This window comes from Staurois parvus, unplaced genomic scaffold (genome assembly GCF_062004578.1).
Source record: "Staurois parvus isolate SC_StPar_1 unplaced genomic scaffold, SC_StPar_1.0 ptg000591l, whole genome shotgun sequence".
Classification (NCBI taxonomy): Eukaryota; Metazoa; Chordata; class Amphibia; order Anura; family Ranidae; genus Staurois; species Staurois parvus.
Window position 1 is genome coordinate 2,323,311 of NW_028318387.1, and position 19,238 is coordinate 2,342,548.

Consider the following 19,238-nt stretch of genomic DNA (forward strand, 5'->3'; position numbering starts at 1 on the left):
AAACAATGCCCCATCATTGGTATAAATGGAAGTAAACAATGGCCCATCATTGGTATCAATGAGAGTAAACTATGTCCCCTCATTAGTATCAATGGGAGTAAACAATGCCCCATCATTGGTATCAATGGGAGTAAATGCTCCATCATTGGTATGAATGGGAGTAAAGTATGCCCCTCATTGGTATGAATGGGAGTAAACAATGCCCCATCATTGGTATCAATGGGAGTAAACAATGCTCCATCATTGTTATTAATGGGAGTAAAGTATGCCCCATCATTGGTATCAATGGGAGTAAACAATGCCCCATGATTGGTATGAATGGGAGTAAATGCTCCATCATTGGGATCAATGGGAGTAAAGTATGCCCCATCATTGGTATCAATGGGAGTAAACAATGCCCCCTCATTGGTATCAATGGGAGTTAACAATGCCCCCTCTTTACTATCAATGGGAGTAAACAATGCCCCATCATTAGTATCAATGGGAGTAAACAATGCCCCATCATTGGTATTAATGGGAGTAAACAATGCTCCATCATTGGTATCAATGGGAGTAAATGCTCCATCATTGGTATCAATGGGAGTAAACAATGTCCCCTCATTGGTATCAATGGGAACAAACAATGCCCCCTCATTGGTATCAATGGGAGTAAACAATGTCCCCTCATTAGTATCAATGGGAGTAAACAATGCCCCATCATTGGTATCAATGGGAGTAAATGCTCCATCATTGGGATCAATGGGAGTAAAGTATGCCCCATCATTGGTATCAATGGGAATAAACAATGCCCCCTCATTGGTATCAATGGGAGTTAACAATGCCCCCTCTTTACTATCAATGGGAGTAAACAATGCCCCATCATTGGTATCAATGGGAGTAAACAATGCCCCATCATTGGTATCAATAGGAGTAAATGCTCCATCATTGGGATCAATGGGAGTAAAGTATGCCCCATCATTGGTATCAATGGGAGTAAACAATGCCCCCTCATTGGTATCAATGGGAGTTAACAATGCCCCCTCTTTACTATCAATGGGAGTAAACAATGCTCCATCATTGGTATCAATGGGAGTAAATGCTCCATCATTGGTATCAATGGGAGTAAACAATGTCCCCTCATTGGTATCAATGGGAGTAAACAATGCCCCCTCATTGGTATCAATGAGAGTAAACTATGTCCCCTCATTAGTATCAATGGGAGTAAACAATGCCCCATCATTGGTATCAATGGGAGTAAATGCTCCATCATTGGAATCAATGGGAGTAAAGTATGCCCCATCATTGGTATCAATGGGAGTAAACAATGCCCCATGGTTGGTATCAATGGGAGTTAACAATGCCCCATCCTTGGTATCAATGGGAGTAAACAATGCCCCATCCTTGGTATCAATGGGAGTAAACAATGCCCCATCATTGGTATCAATGGAAGTCATAGTGCCCCATCCTTGGTGTCAATAGTGCTCTATCATTGGTGTCAGTGGGAGGAATAGTGCCACATTGATGGTATCAACTGAAGGAATAATGCTCCATATTTTTTTATTGTTTTTTTTTTATCAGAGACCCAAGATAATAAAATTATAAAATTGCATTTTTTTGGTCACACAATATTTGCGCAGCATTTTTTTCAAATGCACATTTTTGGGAAAAAATACACTTTAATGAACTTTAATGCACAAAAACACTACATAATACCCTATTGTTTGCTAAAATATAAAATACGCCAAGTAAATAGATACCAAACATGTCACCCTTTAAAATTGCGTAGCCCTTGGAACGGTGCCAAACTACGGTACCTAAATATCTCCATAGGTGACTCTTTAAAAGCCTTTACAGGTTACCAGTTTGGAGTTACACAGGAGGTCCAAAGGTGCCCCAATGATGTTACCTGTGATGAAACACGTAGGGCGGCGCCATGTACACACACTACTGTGCATGCGTGAATATCCGGCGGCCATTTTGGAAACTGGCAAGTTTGGATTTTTTTGCCAATCAATGCCTAATGATGTTTGCTTACATGTGAGTGCAATTGCACTTTAAATGAATGCTGCGATTATGGTTTTACACTATGTGGAGCGCTCTTTCTTTGCATGTTTCCCACTAGGAGTCCAAGCCTCCTCCTGAGTGGTTTAGCTACCCTAATTAAGGTCTATTGTTTGGAAGATCTTTATCTGCTGTTTTGGTGATCTGGAGGAGGATTCCAGGGACCAGCTTTCTGGGTTGTTTAACAAAGCGCGATTGACCACTCTTAACAGGGGGTCATGCCTTTCTGGTAAGCCTTCCATATGAGTGGTTGGTGACAGGACAACTGTCCTTGGATTTCTTTTGTTTCATCACACCCCCTGGGACTTTTCCTTTAATTTTGGATGGACTATTTTTTTTTACACATTTTTCACTGGTCCAGGCAGGAGTCATGGGTGGGCAGCAGGCAAAAGAGTAGTCAGTTCTGGGCAGGTGGCAGGCAAGAGAGTTGTCAGGTCCAGGCAGGAGTCCTGGGTAGGCAGCAGGCAAAAGAATAGTCAGGTCCCACAGAGGTTGTGGGCAGCAGCAGATAACAGACTAGTCAGGTCCAGGAAGAGGAGGAAACCAAAAAAGTAGTCAGGTCCATGCAGAAGCGGTAACCAAAGGAGTAGTCAGGTCCAGGCAGAGGTCATGGACAGGTGGCAAGCAAGAGAGTTGTCAGGTCCAGGCAGGAGTCATGGGTAGGCAGCAGGCAAAAGAATAGTCAGTTCTTGGCAGGTGGCAGGCAAGAGAGTTGTCAGGTCCAGGCAGGAGTCCTAGGTAGGTAGCAGGCAAAAGAGTAGTCAGGTAACACAGAGGTTGTGGGCAGCAGCAGATAACAGACTAGTCAAGTCCTGGAAAAGGAGGCAACCAAAAAAGTAGTCAGGTCCGAGCAGAAGCGGCAACCAAAGGAGTAGTCGGGTCCAGGCAGAGGTCATGGGCAAGTGGCAGGCAAGAGAGTAGCAAGGTCCAGGTAGGAGTTGTGGATAGGCAGCAAGCAAAAGAGTAGTCAGTTCTGGGCAGGTGGCAGGCAAGAGAGTTGTCAGATCCAGGCAGGAGTCATACGTAGGCAGCAGGCAAAAGAGTAGTCAGTTCTGGGCAGGTGGCAGGCAAGAGAGTTGTCAGGTCCAGGCAGGAGTCATGGGTAGGCAGCAGGCAAAAGAGTAGTCAGTTCCCACAGAGGTTGTGGGCAGCAGCAGATAACGGACTAGTCAGGTCCAGGAAGAGGAGGCAACCAAAAAAGTAGTCAGGTCCGAGCAGAAGCGGCTACCAAAGGAATAGTCATCTCCAGGCAGAGGTCATGAGCAGGTGGCAGGCAAGAGAGATGTCAAGTCAATCTGGTTCAGCAACAAGTAGGGCAATCCAAGGCAAACCAAAAAAATTCCAAGGAAACTTGAATAGTTCACTAAGTAATTGAAAAAAATAGACAGCCAACGTGTTTCAGGATTCTGAATACTCCCCTTCATCAGGACTACTATCCTTGCAGTCCTGATAAAATCAAAGTATAAAGACCTCGAAATAGTGTCGGCTGTAAATTTCAAATATTTAACAACCAATTCCATTTTCCTTGGACCCATTTACGGTTTGGCGCTCTTTCACCTTGATAGCAGAGTCAGCAGAATATAGATTGGTGGCGTTGTGCAGAACACAAAGAGTCGCACTGCTGAACTTTGTGTCATCCCTTTGCGTTGGACATTTTCAGGTGCCGCCAGGGGCGGACTGACAACTCATGGTGCCCCCGGGCAATAGGGGATCATGGGGCCCCTGTGTCCTTGCCCAAACTCAAAGAAGCCTATGAAAAATGTACCAGGGGCATCTCATGGGGTCCCCTACTGACCCCAGGCCTTCGGGCAGTGCCTGAGTTTCCAAATGGTCAATCCGCCCCTGGGTGCTGCAGAATGACAGTTCATCTTGGGAAAATCATGGGGCCTGTGTCCTTGCCCAAACTCAAAGAAGCCTATGAAAAAGATACCAGGGGCATCTCATGGGCCCTCTACTGACCCCAGGCCTTCGGGCAGTGCCCGAGTTTCCAAATGGTCAGTCCGCCCCTGGGTGCCGCAGAATGACAGTTCATCTTGGGAAAATCATGGGGCCCCTGTGTCCTTGCCCAAACTCAAAGAAGCCTATGAAAAAGATACCAGGGGCATCTCATGGGGCCCTCTACTGACCCCAGGCCTTCGGACAGTGCCCGAGTTTCCAAATGGTCAGTCCGCCCCTGGGTGCCGCAGAATGACAGTTCATCTTGGGAAAATCATGGGGCCCCTGTGTCCTTGCCCAAATTCAAAGAAGCCTATGAAAAAGGTACCAGGGGCATCTCATGGGGCCCCCTACTGACCCCAGGCCTTTGGGCAGTGCCCGAGTTACCAAATGGTCAGTCCGCCCCTGGGTGCTGCAGAATGACAGTTGATCTTGGGAAATCATGGCGCCCCTGTGTCCTTGCCCAAACTCAAAGAAGCCTATGAAAAAGGTACCAGGGGCATCTCATGGGGCCCCCTACTGATGCCAGGCCTTCGGGCAGTGCCCGAGTTTCCAAATGGTCAGTCCACCCCTGGGTGCCGCAGAATGACAGTTGATCTTGGGAAAATTTGAGCAAACCAAAGTGTGACCTGAAAAAGGAGAGTTTGTGTTCTATCTCGGCGAACACGGTGGAAACGTTCGCTCAGAGGTGACGCGCGTACACAAACACAGCATCTCCGAACAGCAAACGGGGTTCAATAAAGCAAATGATTTTGTGACGGCTCCCGGCAGCTGCTGTAATAGGGACTTGTAGGAAACATCTGTCTTCTATGTGCGTAATGAGACGCCGCGATGGGACTTGTTTGTGTAACCTACTGACATTTGCAAGTCAAGTGCCTTAATGATGCCACGTGTCAGTAAAAAATATCTCACTGTAACTAGTTACTAGAAAATGAGGAACCTCCTAATGAGGCCGTAATTCATCCAATGTGAGAGGTGACACAGCGAGGGGGAGCGCCGAGCCAACGGATGAACGATCGCAGTCGCTGTCTATGGAGAGCATCCAAGTCCTGAGGTCACAGCGAGCGCGCTGGGAGGCCGACAAACGCGCCATGACCATCCACTGGTGGCAGATGGGTGTGAGCTCTACAACATGGAACAGCGAACAAGTCCCTTCTGAATGACTTTCCCCGACACTGCAGAACATTGCTCCATCCCACCTAACCCCTGACTGATACACATTGATATGTTCTGCAGATTATTCCATCAATCACCTCACTAGAGATCTGCAGAACATCGCTCCATCCCACCTAACCCCTGACTGATACACATTGATATAGTCTGCAGATTATTCCATGAATGACCTCACTAGAGATCTGCAGAACATTGCAACATCCCAACTACCCCCTGTCTGATACACATTGATATATTCTGCAGATTATTCCATGAATGACCTCACTAGAGATCTGCAGAACATTGCTCTGTCCCATCTACCCCCTGGCTGATACACATTGATATATTCTGCAGATTATTCCATCAAGCTCCTCACTAGAGATCTGCAGAACATCGCTCCATCGCACCTACCCCCTGACTGATACACATTGATATGCTCTGCAGATTATTCCATGAATGACCTCACTAGAGATCTGCAGAACATCGCTCCGTCCCACCTAACCCCTGACTGATACACATTGATATGTTCTGCAGATTATTCCATCAATGACCTCACTAGAGATCTGCAGAACATCGCTCCATCGCACCTACCCCCTGGCTGATACACATTGATATAGTCTGCAGATTATTCCATGAATGACCTCACTAGAGATCTGCAGAACATCGCTCCGTCCCACCTAACCCCTGACTGATACACATTGATATAGTCTGCAGATTATTCCATGAATGACCTCACTAGAGATCTGCAGAACATTGCTCCGTCCCACCTACCCCCTGGCTGATACACATTGATATATTCTGCAGATTATTCCATCAAGCACCTCACTAGAGATCTGCAGAACATTGCTCCATCCCACCTACCCCCTGACTGATACACATTGATATATTCTACAGATTATTCCATCAAGCTCCTCACTAGAGATCTGCAGAACATCGCTCCATCGCACCTACCCCCTGACTGATACACATTGATATATTCTGCAGATTATTCCCTGAATGACCTCACTAGAGATCTGCAGAACATTGCTCTGTCCCATCTACCCCCTGGGTGATACACATTGATATAGTCTGCAGATTATTCCATCAAGCTCCTCACTAGAGATTTGCAGAACATCGCTCCATCCCACCTATCCCCTGACTAATACACATTGATATATTCTGCAGATTATTCCATCAATCACCTCAGTAGAGATCTGCAGAACATTGCTCCATCCCACCTACCCCCTGACTGGTACACATTGATATATTCTGCAGATTATTCCATCAATTACCTTACTAGAGATCTGCAGAACATTGCCCCATCCAATCTACCCCCTGATTGATAAATACTAATAATCTGCAGACTATTCTATCATTGACGTCACTAGAGATTTGCAGAACATTGCTCTGTCCCACCTATCCCCGACTGATACATATTGATATATTCTGCAGATCATTCCATCAATGACCTCACTAGAGACTGCAGACCATGGCTTTGTCCAATCCACCTCCTGATGATACATACGTATTATGCAGAATAGTCTGCAGAGCGTTGCTCCAGTCCCATATCTCCCCCAAGATGGATACATTTTGTTATATTCTGCAGTATATTCCATTACTGACCTCTCTAGAGATCTGCAGAACATTACTCCATCCCATCTACTCCCTGATTTATACACATTGATATATACTGCAGATTATTCCATGAACAACCCACTAGAGATCTGCAGAACATTGCTCCGTCCAATCTACCCCCTGACTGATACATATTGATATGTTCTGTGCAGAGGCGGACTGACCATTTAGCTACTGTGGCACTGCCTGAGGGCCCGGGGTCAGTTTTGGGCCCCATGAAATACCCCTGGTACCTTTCATAGGCTTTTTTTGCATGTGGTTTGAGTGTGGGTGAGGACACAGGGGGCCCCATGATTTCCTATTGCCCGGGGGCCCCAAGAGTTGTCAGTCCACCCCTGGTTCTGTGGATTATTCCATCACTGACAGAATATTGCTTTGTCCAATCTCCCTCCCTCCTGGCAGATCCATACTGATAAATTATGCAGAATAGTCTGCAGAGCGTTGCTCCAGTCTCACATCTACTCCAAGATGGATACATTTAGTTATATTCGACCCCGACCTATACACAGGGGCGGACTGACCATTTGGAAACTCGGGCACTGCCCGAGGGCCCGGGGTCAGTAGGGGGCCCCATGAGATGCCCCTGGTACCTTTTTCATAGGCTTTTTGAGTTTGGGCAAGGACACAGGGGCCCCATGATCCCCTATTGCCCGTGAACCCCATGGGTTGTCAGTCTTCCCCTGCTTATACATATTGATATTCTGCAGATTGTTCCATTATTGACCTCACTTGAGAGCTGCAGAACATTGCTCTATCCCAGTGGTCGGCAAGCCGCGGCTCGCGAGCCACATGCGGCTCTTTACAAGCTTAAATGCGGCTCTTCTGTGTGCCGGGCGCCCGCTCCCCTCGCTCCCCTCCCTCCTCTCCCTCCTCTCGGACGGGCGTGTGCCGGGCGGCCGCCCCCTCACCTCCCCTCCCCTCCCTCCTCTCGGACGGCCGCCCGCTCCCCTCCCTCCTCTCGGGCGGCCGCCCCAAAAGTCAGGACTCTGCAGCTGTCAGGATGTAGGCGGGGCAGCCAGGATGTAGTCGGGGCAGCGTGACGAACTCCTCTCCTCTCACATTCCGCCCTGAAGACCAGAACGGCGCGGGAAGCACGACGAGAGGAACGCGCGGAGCAAAGGTAAGTGAATTGACACAGGGGGGACTTACTATATGGGGGATGAATTACTATATGGGGGACTTACTATATGGGGGGGACTTACTATATGGGGGGGGACTTACTATATGGGGGATGAATTACTATATGGGGGGGGGACTTACTATATGGGGGGGGACTTACTATATGGGGGGGGGACTTACTATATGGGGGGGACTTACTATATGGGGGACTTACTATATGGGGGATGAATTACTATATGGGGGATGAATTACTATATGGGGGATGAATTACTATATGAGGGATGAATTACTATGGGGGATGAATTACTATATGAGGGATGAATTACTATGGGGGATGAATTACTATGGGGGATGAATTACTATATGGGGGATGAATTACTATATGGGGGATGAATTACTATGGGGGACAAATTACTATATGGGGGATGAATTACTATATGGGGGATGAATTACTATGGGGGATGAATTACTGTATGGGGGTTGAATTACTATGGGGGATGAATTACTATGGGGGATGAATTACTATGGGGGGATGAATTACTATGGGGGATGAATTAATATGGGGGATGAATTACTATGGGGGATGAATTACTATATGGGGGATGAATTACTATATGGGGGATGAATTACTATATGGGGGATGAATTACTATGGGGGATGAATTACTATATGGGGGATGAATTGCTATATGGGGGATGAATTGCTATATGGGGGATGAATTACTATGGGGGATGAATTACTATGGGGGATGAATTACTATATGGGGGATGAATTACTATATGGGGGATGAATTACTATGGGGGATGAATTACTATATGGGGGATGAATTGCTATATGGGGGATGAATTGCTATATGGGGGATGAATTACTATGGGGGATGAATTACTATATGGGAGATGAATTACTATATGGGGGATGAATTACTATATGGGAGATGAATTACTATATGGGGGATGAATTACTATATGGGGGATGAATTACTATATGGGGGATGAATTACTATATGAGGGATGAATTACTATGGGGGATGAATTACTATATGAGGGATGAATTACTATGGGGGATGAATTACTATGGGGGATGAATTACTATATGGGGGATGAATTACTATATGGGGGATGAATTACTATGGGGGATGAATTACTATATGGGGGATGAATTACTATATGGGGGATGAATTACTATGGGGGATGAATTACTATATGGGGGATGAATTACTATATGGGGGGTGAATTACTATGGGGGATGAATTACTGTATGGGGGATGAATTACTATGGGGGATGAATTACTATGGGGGATGAATTACTATGGGGGGATGAATTACTATGGGGGATGAATTAATATGGGGGATGAATTACTATGGGGGATGAATTACTATATGGGGGATGAATTACTATATGGGGGATGAATTACTATATGGGGGATGAATTACTATGGGGGATGAATTACTATATGGGGGATGAATTGCTATATGGGGGATGAATTACTATGGGGGATGAATTACTATGGGGGATGAATTACTATATGGGGGATGAATTACTATATGGGGGATGAATTACTATGGGGGATGAATTACTATATGGGGGATGAATTGCTATATGGGGGATGAATTACTATGGGGGATGAATTACTATATGGGGGATGAATTACTATGGGGGATGAATTACTATGGGGGATGAATTACTATATGGGGGATGAATTACTCTATGGGGGATGAATTACTCTATGGAGGATGAATTACTCTATGGGGGATGAATTACTATATGGGGGATGAATTACTATATGGGGGATGTATTTTCAGTTTTAAAAATGTGGCTCTCAAAATAAATTTCAATTGTGGTTTTGGCGAGATTTGGCTCAGTTGAAAAAAAAGGTTGCCCACCACTGCTCTATCCTATCTATCCCAACAGATACATATTGATATGTTCTGCAGATTATTTCACCATTGACTTCACTAGAGATCTGCAAACCATTTCTTTATCTAATCTCTCTCCTGACAGATACATACTGATATATTATGCAGAATAGCCTGCAGAGTGTTGCTCTAATTCCACATCTCCCCCAAGATGGATACATTTTGTTATATTCTGGAGACTATTCCAGCACTGACCACTCTAGAGATCTGCAGAACATTGCTCCATCCAATCTACCCCTTGATGTATACACATTGATATATTCTGCAGATTATTCCATCATTGACCTCACTAGAGAGCTGCAGAACATTGCTCCTTCTACCCCCTGACTTATAGATAATAATATGTTTTGCAGATCATTCAATCACTGACCTCACTAGAAATCTGCAGACTTGCTTTGCTCAATCTCCCCCTTGACAGATACATACTGATATATTATGCAGTCTGCAGAGTGTTGCTCCAGTCCTACATCTCCCCCAAGATGGATACATTTTGTTATATTCTACAGATTATTCCATAACTGACCTCAATAGATTATTCCATCATTAACTTCTCTAAAGATCTGCAGAACATTGCTCCATACCATCTACCCCCTGATTTATACACATTTATATATTCTGCAGATTATTCCATCAGTGACCTCACTAGAGATCTGCAGAACATTGCTGTGTCCTATCAACCCCTTGACTGATACATTGATGTATTCTGTAGATTATTCCATCATTAACCTCTCTAGAGATCTGCAGAACATCGCTCTGTTCCCTCCTGCCAGATACATACTGATATATTATGCAGAACTATCTGCAGAGCATTGCTCCAGTTCCACATCTCCCCCCAGATGGATACATTTTGTTATATTCTGAAGACTATTCCATCGCTGACCTCTCTAGAGATCTGCAGAACATTGCTCTGTCCCATTTCCCTCCTGACAGATACATACTGATATATTATGCAGAACTATCTACAGAGCATTGCTCCAGTTCCAGATGGATACATTTTGTTATATTCTGCAGACTATTCCACCTTTCTAGAGATCTGCAGAACATTGCTCTGTCCCATTTCCCTCCTGACAGATACATACTGATATATTATGCAGAACTATCTGCAGAGCATTGCTCCAGGTCCATATGGATACATTTTGTTATATTCTGCAGACTATTCCATTGCTGACCTCTCTAGAGATCTGCAGAACATTGCTCTGTCCCATGTCCCTCCGCAAGATACATACTGATACATTATGCAGCACTATCTGCAGAGCATTGCCCCAGTTCCAGATGGATACATTTTGCTATATTCTGCAGACTATTCCATCGCTGACCTCTCTAGAGATCTGCAGAAGATTGCTCTGTCCCAGGGGTGGACTGACAACTCATGGGTCCCCCGGGCAATAGGGGATCATGGGTCCCCTGTGTCCTCACCCACACTCAAACCACACCCAAAAAAGCCTATGAAAGGTACCAGGGGCATCTCATGGGGCCCCCTACTGACCCTGGGCCCTTGGGCAGTGCCCGAGTTCCCAAATGGTCAGTCCGCCCCTGCTCTGTCCAATCTCCCCGACAGATACATACTGTTATATTATGCAGAACTATCTGCAGAGCATTTCTCCAGTTCCAGATGGATACATTTTGTTATATTCTGCAGACTATTCCATCGCTGACCTCTCTAGAGATCTGCAGAACATTGCTCTGTCCCATCTCCCCCTGACACGTACATATCAATACAATCTATAGCAGGGGCGGACTGACAACTCATGGGGCCCTTGGGCAATAGGGGATCATGGGGCCCCTGTGTCCTTGCCCAAACTCAAAAAAGCCTATGAAAAAGGTACCAGGGGCATCTCATGGGGCCCCCTACTGACCCCGGGCCCTCGGGCAGTGCCCGAGTTTCCAAATGGTTAGTCCGCCCCTGTTCTATAGATCGATCCTTCATTGGAATCTCTACAGTCTGCAGAGCGTTGCGCCAGTCTCCCATCATGCGGTGTGCGGTGAGGATATTGTGTGATCTGTATGTTGTTCGCTCACCTGGATTCACAGGAAGCAGCTGCTGGCCATACATTTATTTATGTTGGCGGTGACGGTACATTCATCATACGCCGTTCTCAGGCCATATACAGAACGTGGTTTGCTGGGTAACAAATTGGCGCGGTGTCAGCTCTCTCCAGTCCTCAGCACTTTCCCCCGTTATTAATGCTCAGCGAGATGCTGGAAGTGAGAAATAAACAAGGCGCCGTTATTGCCCAGTTCAGCATGTTTACTCTGCGGGGTGAGCGACGCCGGCGTACACTTCCAGCCGGATCAGAGGGACCGGGAGACCTAAATCATTCCAATGTCCAATATAGAGCGCTAATATATACCGCGCCAAGTCCTGGAGGACGCAGGGGATGTGCTACTGTGACTTCATAGAACAGATACTGAGAATCACGAAGGGGGGGGGCAGAGAGGAGAATGTTGACTGAGCAAAAGGGGAGTAAAGAGGGCAATACCTGCAACCTATAGGCCACTGTCACACTGATCCGCCACAAAAACACAGCAAAGGTGTTTTTACCACGATTTTGCTGCGCTTTTTGAACGTTGACACGGGACCTAAAAACTGCACCAAAAACACTTCTCAGAGGCGTTTTCCATTGAATTGAGTTTTTGGGACGCTTTTTTTTAACTCCCCAAATATGCCCCGAAGATGCTGCAAGCAGGGGTTTTTAAGTGCAACGCTTCAGTGTGAAAACATACAGAGAAATACATTGACATACACAAGGAAGCATTTTCCTCGAGCTTATCAGGCACTTTTTTCAATGCAAAAATGCTTCAAAAACTCCTCACTGTGAAAGCAGCTTTACTGCGGAAGTAGTTCACAGTTCATGGGAGGACTTCTGTCCTGTATGCTGGGTGCAATTCTGTAAGTACCATATTATTGCCACTAGGTGGCGCTGAGGAGCAAAGGGTGCGTGGGGGGGGGGGGGGGGGGGGGTGGAAACAAGGGGTGACTCTGAAGGAAGGAGTTCCTGCACCTAGTCTCTGAGAAAAAAGCCCTGCATCCAGGACAGAAGTGGGACTGTGCAGAGTCCATACATACAGAATAAGGACAGATACCGAGAATTACACCCGGCATCCAGGACAGAAGTGGGACTGTGCAGAGTCCATTCATACAGAATAGAAAAAGATACCGATAATGACACCCGGCATCCAGGACAGAAGTGGGACTGTGCAGAGTCCATTCATACAGAATAGAAAAAGATACCGATAATGACACCCGGCATCCAGGACAGGAGAAGTGGGACTGTGCAGAGTCCATTCATACAGAATAAGGACAGATACTGAGAATTACACCCGGCATACAGGACAGAAGTGGGACTGTGCAGAGTCCATACATACAGAATAGGAACAGATACCGAGAATTACACCCGGCATCCAGGACAGGAGAAGTGGGACTGTGCAGAGTCCATACATACAGAATAAGAACAGGTACCGAGAATTACACCCGGCATACAGGACAGAAGTGGGACTGTGCAGAGTCCATACATACAGAATAGGAACAGATACCGAGAATTACACCCGGCATCCAGGACAGGAGAAGTGGGACTGTGCAGAGTCCATACATACAGAATAAGAACAGGTACCGAGAATTACACCCGGCATACAGGACAGAAGTGGGACTGTGCAGAGTCCATACATACAGAATAGGAACAGATACCGAGAATTACACCCGGCATCCAGGACAGGAGAAGTGGGACTGTGCAGAGTCCATACATACAGGATAGGAACAGATACCGAGAATTACACCCGGCATCCAGGACAGGAGAAGTGGGACTGTGCAGAGTCCATACATACAGGATAGGAACAGATACTGAGAATTACACCCGGCATCCAGGACAGGAGAAGTGGGACTGTGCAGAGTCCATACATACATAGGAACAGATACTGAGAATTACACCCGGCATACAGGACTGGAGAAGTGGGACTGTGCAGAGGGTGTGGTTTCCTGTGGAGCAGCTGTAGGCTGTGTGGTGCTGACATCCTCTGATGTCTGATACAAGCCCAGGGTTGGGCTGCCCTGGGCTGGGACGCCTCCCAGGAGAGTCCCAGGCTTCTCGGCCTGCTCATGGAGGTGAAGCTGTGGTTGGTGGTGAAGCTGGAAGACAGAGTTCGGTGAATGGAAAGCAAATGGCAGAGACTGTGAGTAGATGGGGGAATGTTGGTGATGGAAAGTCCAGTGTGAGAAGTTCTGGTAATACAGAGAAGATGAAGTCAGTCCAGCAGTGTGATAATGTCTCTCAGCAAATGTCAGTTCTGGAAGTGCAGCACATGGCAGTCCGCCATTGCAGCCACAGCATGCCCAGCAGAGAAGGGCCCAGTCAGTTCAGTCCAAACAGCAATGTAATGTTGTCACCAAGCAAACTCCAAGCTCTGGAGGAGCAGCTCAAGGCAGTCAGCCATTGCAACCACAGCAGGCCCAAGCCGAGCGGAGCCCATGCCGTGCAGAGCGGGGCCCATCTAGTTCAGTCTAAACAGCAATGTAAGGCTGTCACCAAGCAAACTCCAAGTTCTGGAGTAGCAACCCAAGGCAGTCCACCTTTACAGGCACAACAAGCCAAGCAGAGGAAAGTTCAGTCTGTCCAGCAATGTGATGTTGTTACCCAGCCTAGTCCAAGCCTTGGAGGTCCAACTCCGGGCAGTCCACCATTACAGGCACCGCAAGCCCAGCAGAGCAAAACCCATGCCGTGCAGAGCGGGGCCCATGCCGTGCAGAGCGGGGCCCATCCAGTTCAGTCAAAACAGCCATGTAAGGGTGTCACCCAGAGCACTCCAAGCTCTGGAGAAGCAATGCAAGGCAGTCAGCCATTGCAATTACTGGAAGCCCAGCAGAGCGGAGCCCATGCCGTGCAGAGCGGGGCCCATCCAGTTCAGCCTAAACAGCAATGTAATGTTGTCACCCAGCGCACTCCAAGCTCTGGAAGTGCAACTCAAGGCAGTCAGCCATTACAGTCGCAGCAAGACCAGCAGAGCAGAGCTCAGTCAATTCTGTTTAAACAGCAATGTAATGTTGTCACCCTGCACAGTCCAAGTCATGGAGGCCTAACTCCATGCGGTCAGCCATTACAGGCACCACAAGCCCAGCAGAGTGGGGCCCATGCCGTGCAGAGCGGAACCCATACAGTCCATGCAGCTCAGGAATGTAAGGTTGTCACCCAGCATGCTTCAAGTTCTGGAACTGTAAATCAAGGCAGTCAGTCATTGCAACAAAAGCAAGTCCAGCAGAGTAGAGCCCATGCCATACAGTGCAAAGTCCATGCCGTGCAGAGTGGTGATCACACAGTCCATATGGCTCAGGAAAGTGACACTATCACCCAGCACACTACCAGCTCTGGAGTAGCAACAAAAGGCAGTAAGTCATTGCAAACAAAGCAAGCCCAGAAGAGTGGAGCCCATGCCGCACAGAGCCCAGCACAGGCCGTTCAGAGCGGGGCCCATACAGTTCAGAGCGGAGCAGAGACAACTGTCACTCCCAGTACTCCGCGCAGATCTGCAAGGACTACGTTGGAGCAGAAAACTCTGAAGGAGAACTTACAGCAGTGTGTAATGGTGGGCAGTGGCCAGGAACGCTCATTACGCCCCAGGTCCCGGCAGAAGAAAGATGATGGAGCCAATAAGCCTCCACAGTCTGGCCCGGAGAGTCCTACTACATCCAGCAGAGACCCTTCACCCAGTACCGCTGATGGGGATCAGAATTTCAAGCGTCCTGCGGATAGGAAACAGAAAGTGTTAAAGTCATCACCTGTGCTGCGCCCGGCTGACAGGATTCCTGCTCTGGAGAAGAGAATGAAGACCTTGAGGAAAGCTAAGGCTTCGACCCAGAAAAGGATTGACTCCATCTACAGACTCAAGGCTGCCGACCCCGGGAATGAAGTCCTACATGACAGCGAGCTTAACGCCCTGGGCATTGAACTGGCCAGTATATCGAGGAACATTGATGCTGTTCTGGAAGAACTGGGACCAGGGGGGGAGGTGTATCGGGATTGCGATTGGGTTGGGGCACAATTAAGTGTAAAGATGGAGTCTTCTTCAGAGTCAGACTCCGGGGAACTGATCCAAGGCACGCTACCAGCAAATGTGCCTTCTGAAAGACGGACTCCAGTTCTGGAGGATAGTGGTAGCGTCCGCTTCACCCAGCAGACTTTCATAGTGCAGGAAACCCAGAGAAGCAACATGGACTCCCAGCACATGGACTATGAGGACGGTGTTGCTACCCCCGGTTCTCATGGTGGAACCAATGCTGAGGGGACTGGTGTTCGGGATGGGGTAGTTGATAATTATGCAGATGAAGCTGCTGATGCTAGTGGTGATATGGCCAGTGCGGATATCACTAATATTGATGTAGGGGTTCCTGATGTCATTAACACTGAGGTAGGTATGTCTGGATGGGGTCAGGACCAATCTGAGGACCCTGTGAATGTGGCGATGGAGGAGTCAGTTCAGGATAACACCCGTGATTTCCCCCCTTTGGTTGAGTCGCCACCTGCATCAGAAGGGAATAGTGGTCCATCTGGCCATGTCCCTCCTCGGAATGCCTGGAGCCGTGGGGCTCCTTCTTTTTCCAACAATGCCGGTTATACTGGTCAGGCCTTCAAGAGGAGGAACGTGGTCAGGTTGAAGCATAGGGGTTCCAGAGAAGAGCTCCCTGATAGGAGGTTTGTAGTTAGGGAGTTGCTGTGTCAGCAGATGGGGTTTGTGCCTGCAGATATTTTGGCAGTCATCAACCTCCCTGACAGACGGGGGTATGATGTCAGCTTTAAGCTCATGTCTGCCTTGGACAGGTTCTGGGCCGGCTTTAGTGGGTTTCGGGATAAAGAGGGGTGGAAGATTTTCACCTTCATCCCCATCTCCAAACCTGACACAGCAAACGTGAACATCATTTTCTGGAATGAGTCTGTGCCCCCCCAGGATATTGTAGTCTGGCTCAGAAGGCATTGTGAGATGGTCTCTGATCTGACCAAAACTAGGGACAGTGATGGGATCTGGACTGGAGGTTGGAGGGTTCTTGTCAAGCTGAGGCAGAGTAACAATGTCACCCATCACCTTCCAAACTCCTTCTTCATTGGGCGGGAGAGGGGAGTTTGCTTCTATGCAGGTCAGCCCAGGCTATGTTTCAAATGCGGTAGGTCGGGTCATGTGGCGAGTGTCTGCTCCGTCATGAAGTGTAATCTGTGTGGGGAGGTCGGCCATGTCAGTTCTACCTGTGAGAACATCAAGTGCAATCTATGTGGTAGGCTTGGCCATTTGCACAGAGATTGCCCGGTGGCTTTCCACAATAGGGATGAGGAATCAGTGGATGAGGAATTTCTGGTGGTAGCAGAACACCTGGAGGAGGAAGCCTTAATGAATGGGGTCATATCAACTGAGGGGGAGGTAAACCCAGAAGTCCAAGGGGCCAGCCTCGGGCAGGAGGGCAGCGTTCAGCAGACTGAGGAGCAGCGGCCATCTGTGGCCATCCCATCCGTTTCAGTTCCTGCCTCTGTGGAGAACATTCCCAGGCAGAAGAGAAGGAATAGGAAGGACAAGGCCACCTGTAAACCTGAAAGTGAGTGGACCCGAGTGCAGAAATCCGTTAAGAAAGTGAGAAGGGTGCCAGAAGGTAGTATGGCAGTCGGCAACCAGTATGATGTCCTCTCAGAGTCAGATGCCAACTCCTGTGATCTAGAGGCCCAAATGGAGGAAGAAGTAGAAAGGGAATCTGCAGCTAGTTCAGGGGAGGACCCGCCCACTAAGAAGCGCCCGCCCCCGGCTCCCGTATTTGTAGAATCCGATATGGAAACTGGTAGTCGGCAGAGTGACTCAGATTCTGATTTATAAAAAGAGTTTAGAGCCGAAAGGAATATAAAATGGGAGGAATTTATTTACAGCATCAAATTCCATGCAGAACTTTCATTAGTTTAATTTGTTGACTTTCTGTCGTGAAGATGTAGGCAGTTGTTACATTGTTGGTTTGTGTGTTTTTTATGATGATGGTTACAGTTTTGTTACCTTGTAATTTGTTTGTTTATACAAATAAAAATATCCATACATACATAGGAACAGATACTGAGAATTACACCCGGCATCCAGGACAGGAGAAGTGGGACTGTGCAGAGTCCATATATACAGAATAAGGACAGATACTGAGAATTACACCCGGCATACAGGACAGAAGTGGGACTGTGCAGAGTCCATACATACAGAATAGGAACAGATACTGAGAATTACACCCAGCATACAGGACAGAAGTGGGACTGTGCAGAGTCCATACATACAGAATAAGAGCATATACCGAGAATTCAGGCCTATTGATAGTATGTTGTGTTTATTATCATCAAATCTCCTCTCTGACAATGAATTCTTAGTATATTCCCAGTAGTCCTGGGTGTCACAGTCGGACGTCCCCCCCCCATAGAAGGATTCTCCCGTAGATCGCCCCGGTGACACCCGCCGTCCCGCTCTCCGGAGAAGTTTACAGACTTATTTTATGAATTTGGTGTTTGTAAATACTTCGGGATTTTTCTTTCTTTGGGCTGGATAACAAATCTCACGTTGGTCTTTTTTCTCGCTGTGACTTATTTCCTTCCCTCTCACGTTACAGTAAGCGCCAACCCTCCAGCTCTGCCGATCACCCCCAGGGGGGCGATAACCGCGGCATCTACTTAATAAATACATGTTGATATTTCACATCTAATTGCTTCCACAGGGATAGTGAATATATGGGGGGAGCCGAGAGGACGTTGTAAGTCATAAACTGTGTAAAACACGCAAGCCGTAAAAATCCCAGTCCCACGACTCCTGCACCGTAATGATCCACAATCCCATTCATCTTCACATCGGGGGTCTGTGGAGGGGATGATGGGTGACCACAGAGCAGAACCGAATAATTCCTGCCTGCGCCATCCCGCAGCTTCTTATTACACACCCACAATGTATATTAGAAGGTGACAGGCTTAAAGGAACGCTCCCTTTTTACAAAAAAAAAAAAAATCAATTAAAAGTTGAAGTTTAATCTGCTTGTATTTTTGTAATATACGCACTATATAAATGTTTCTTTTTTTGAGGTTTACATTGTCCAATGGAGCCATTTGGAAGGCTCGCTCATCAGGATTTTTACATATTGGAATCGTTATTGTGAAGGACTTTTAATTTAGGACATGACTGCTTAATTTTTGTTATTGGATTTATTACTGGGAATGACTTTAATTTTGGACACGATTGCATCATTTTATTCTATTTTTATTTTTTGGGAGACTAGATGTTTTCACGATTGTTTCACAATTGGTGATTTTTTTCTGTAGGGTTTGAGCATATTGAGGTTATATGAATTATTACACTTTCAAGAGTGAAAGTTATGCAGGCCATAGACGGGTCAAAAACCGGACGTTTTTTTTTAAAAAAACGAAAAATCGGTCGTTCAATAGGCCGACGTTACCACCAATGGTAAAAAAAAATTGG

At 47.1% G+C, this 19,238-nt stretch overlaps 1 protein-coding gene across 1 annotated transcript; it reads left to right on the forward strand.

The window, feature by feature from the left end:
• The first annotated feature begins 15,979 nt into the window (after positions 1-15,979).
• On the forward strand, positions 15,980-17,696 carry LOC149449975 (uncharacterized). Its single transcript, XM_089692522.1, has one exon. The coding sequence runs from the start codon at positions 15,990-15,992 to the stop codon at positions 17,616-17,618; it is 1,629 nt and encodes a 542-aa protein (XP_089548648.1). The 5' UTR covers positions 15,980-15,989; the 3' UTR covers positions 17,619-17,696.
• Positions 17,697-19,238: the final 1,542 nt, after the last annotated feature.

What these genes read in the sequence shown, in the direction of transcription:
- LOC149449975 (XM_089692522.1), top strand. Translation starts at nt 15,990, where the DNA reads ATGGACTATGAGGACGGTGTTGCTACCCCCGGTTCTCATGGTGGAACC.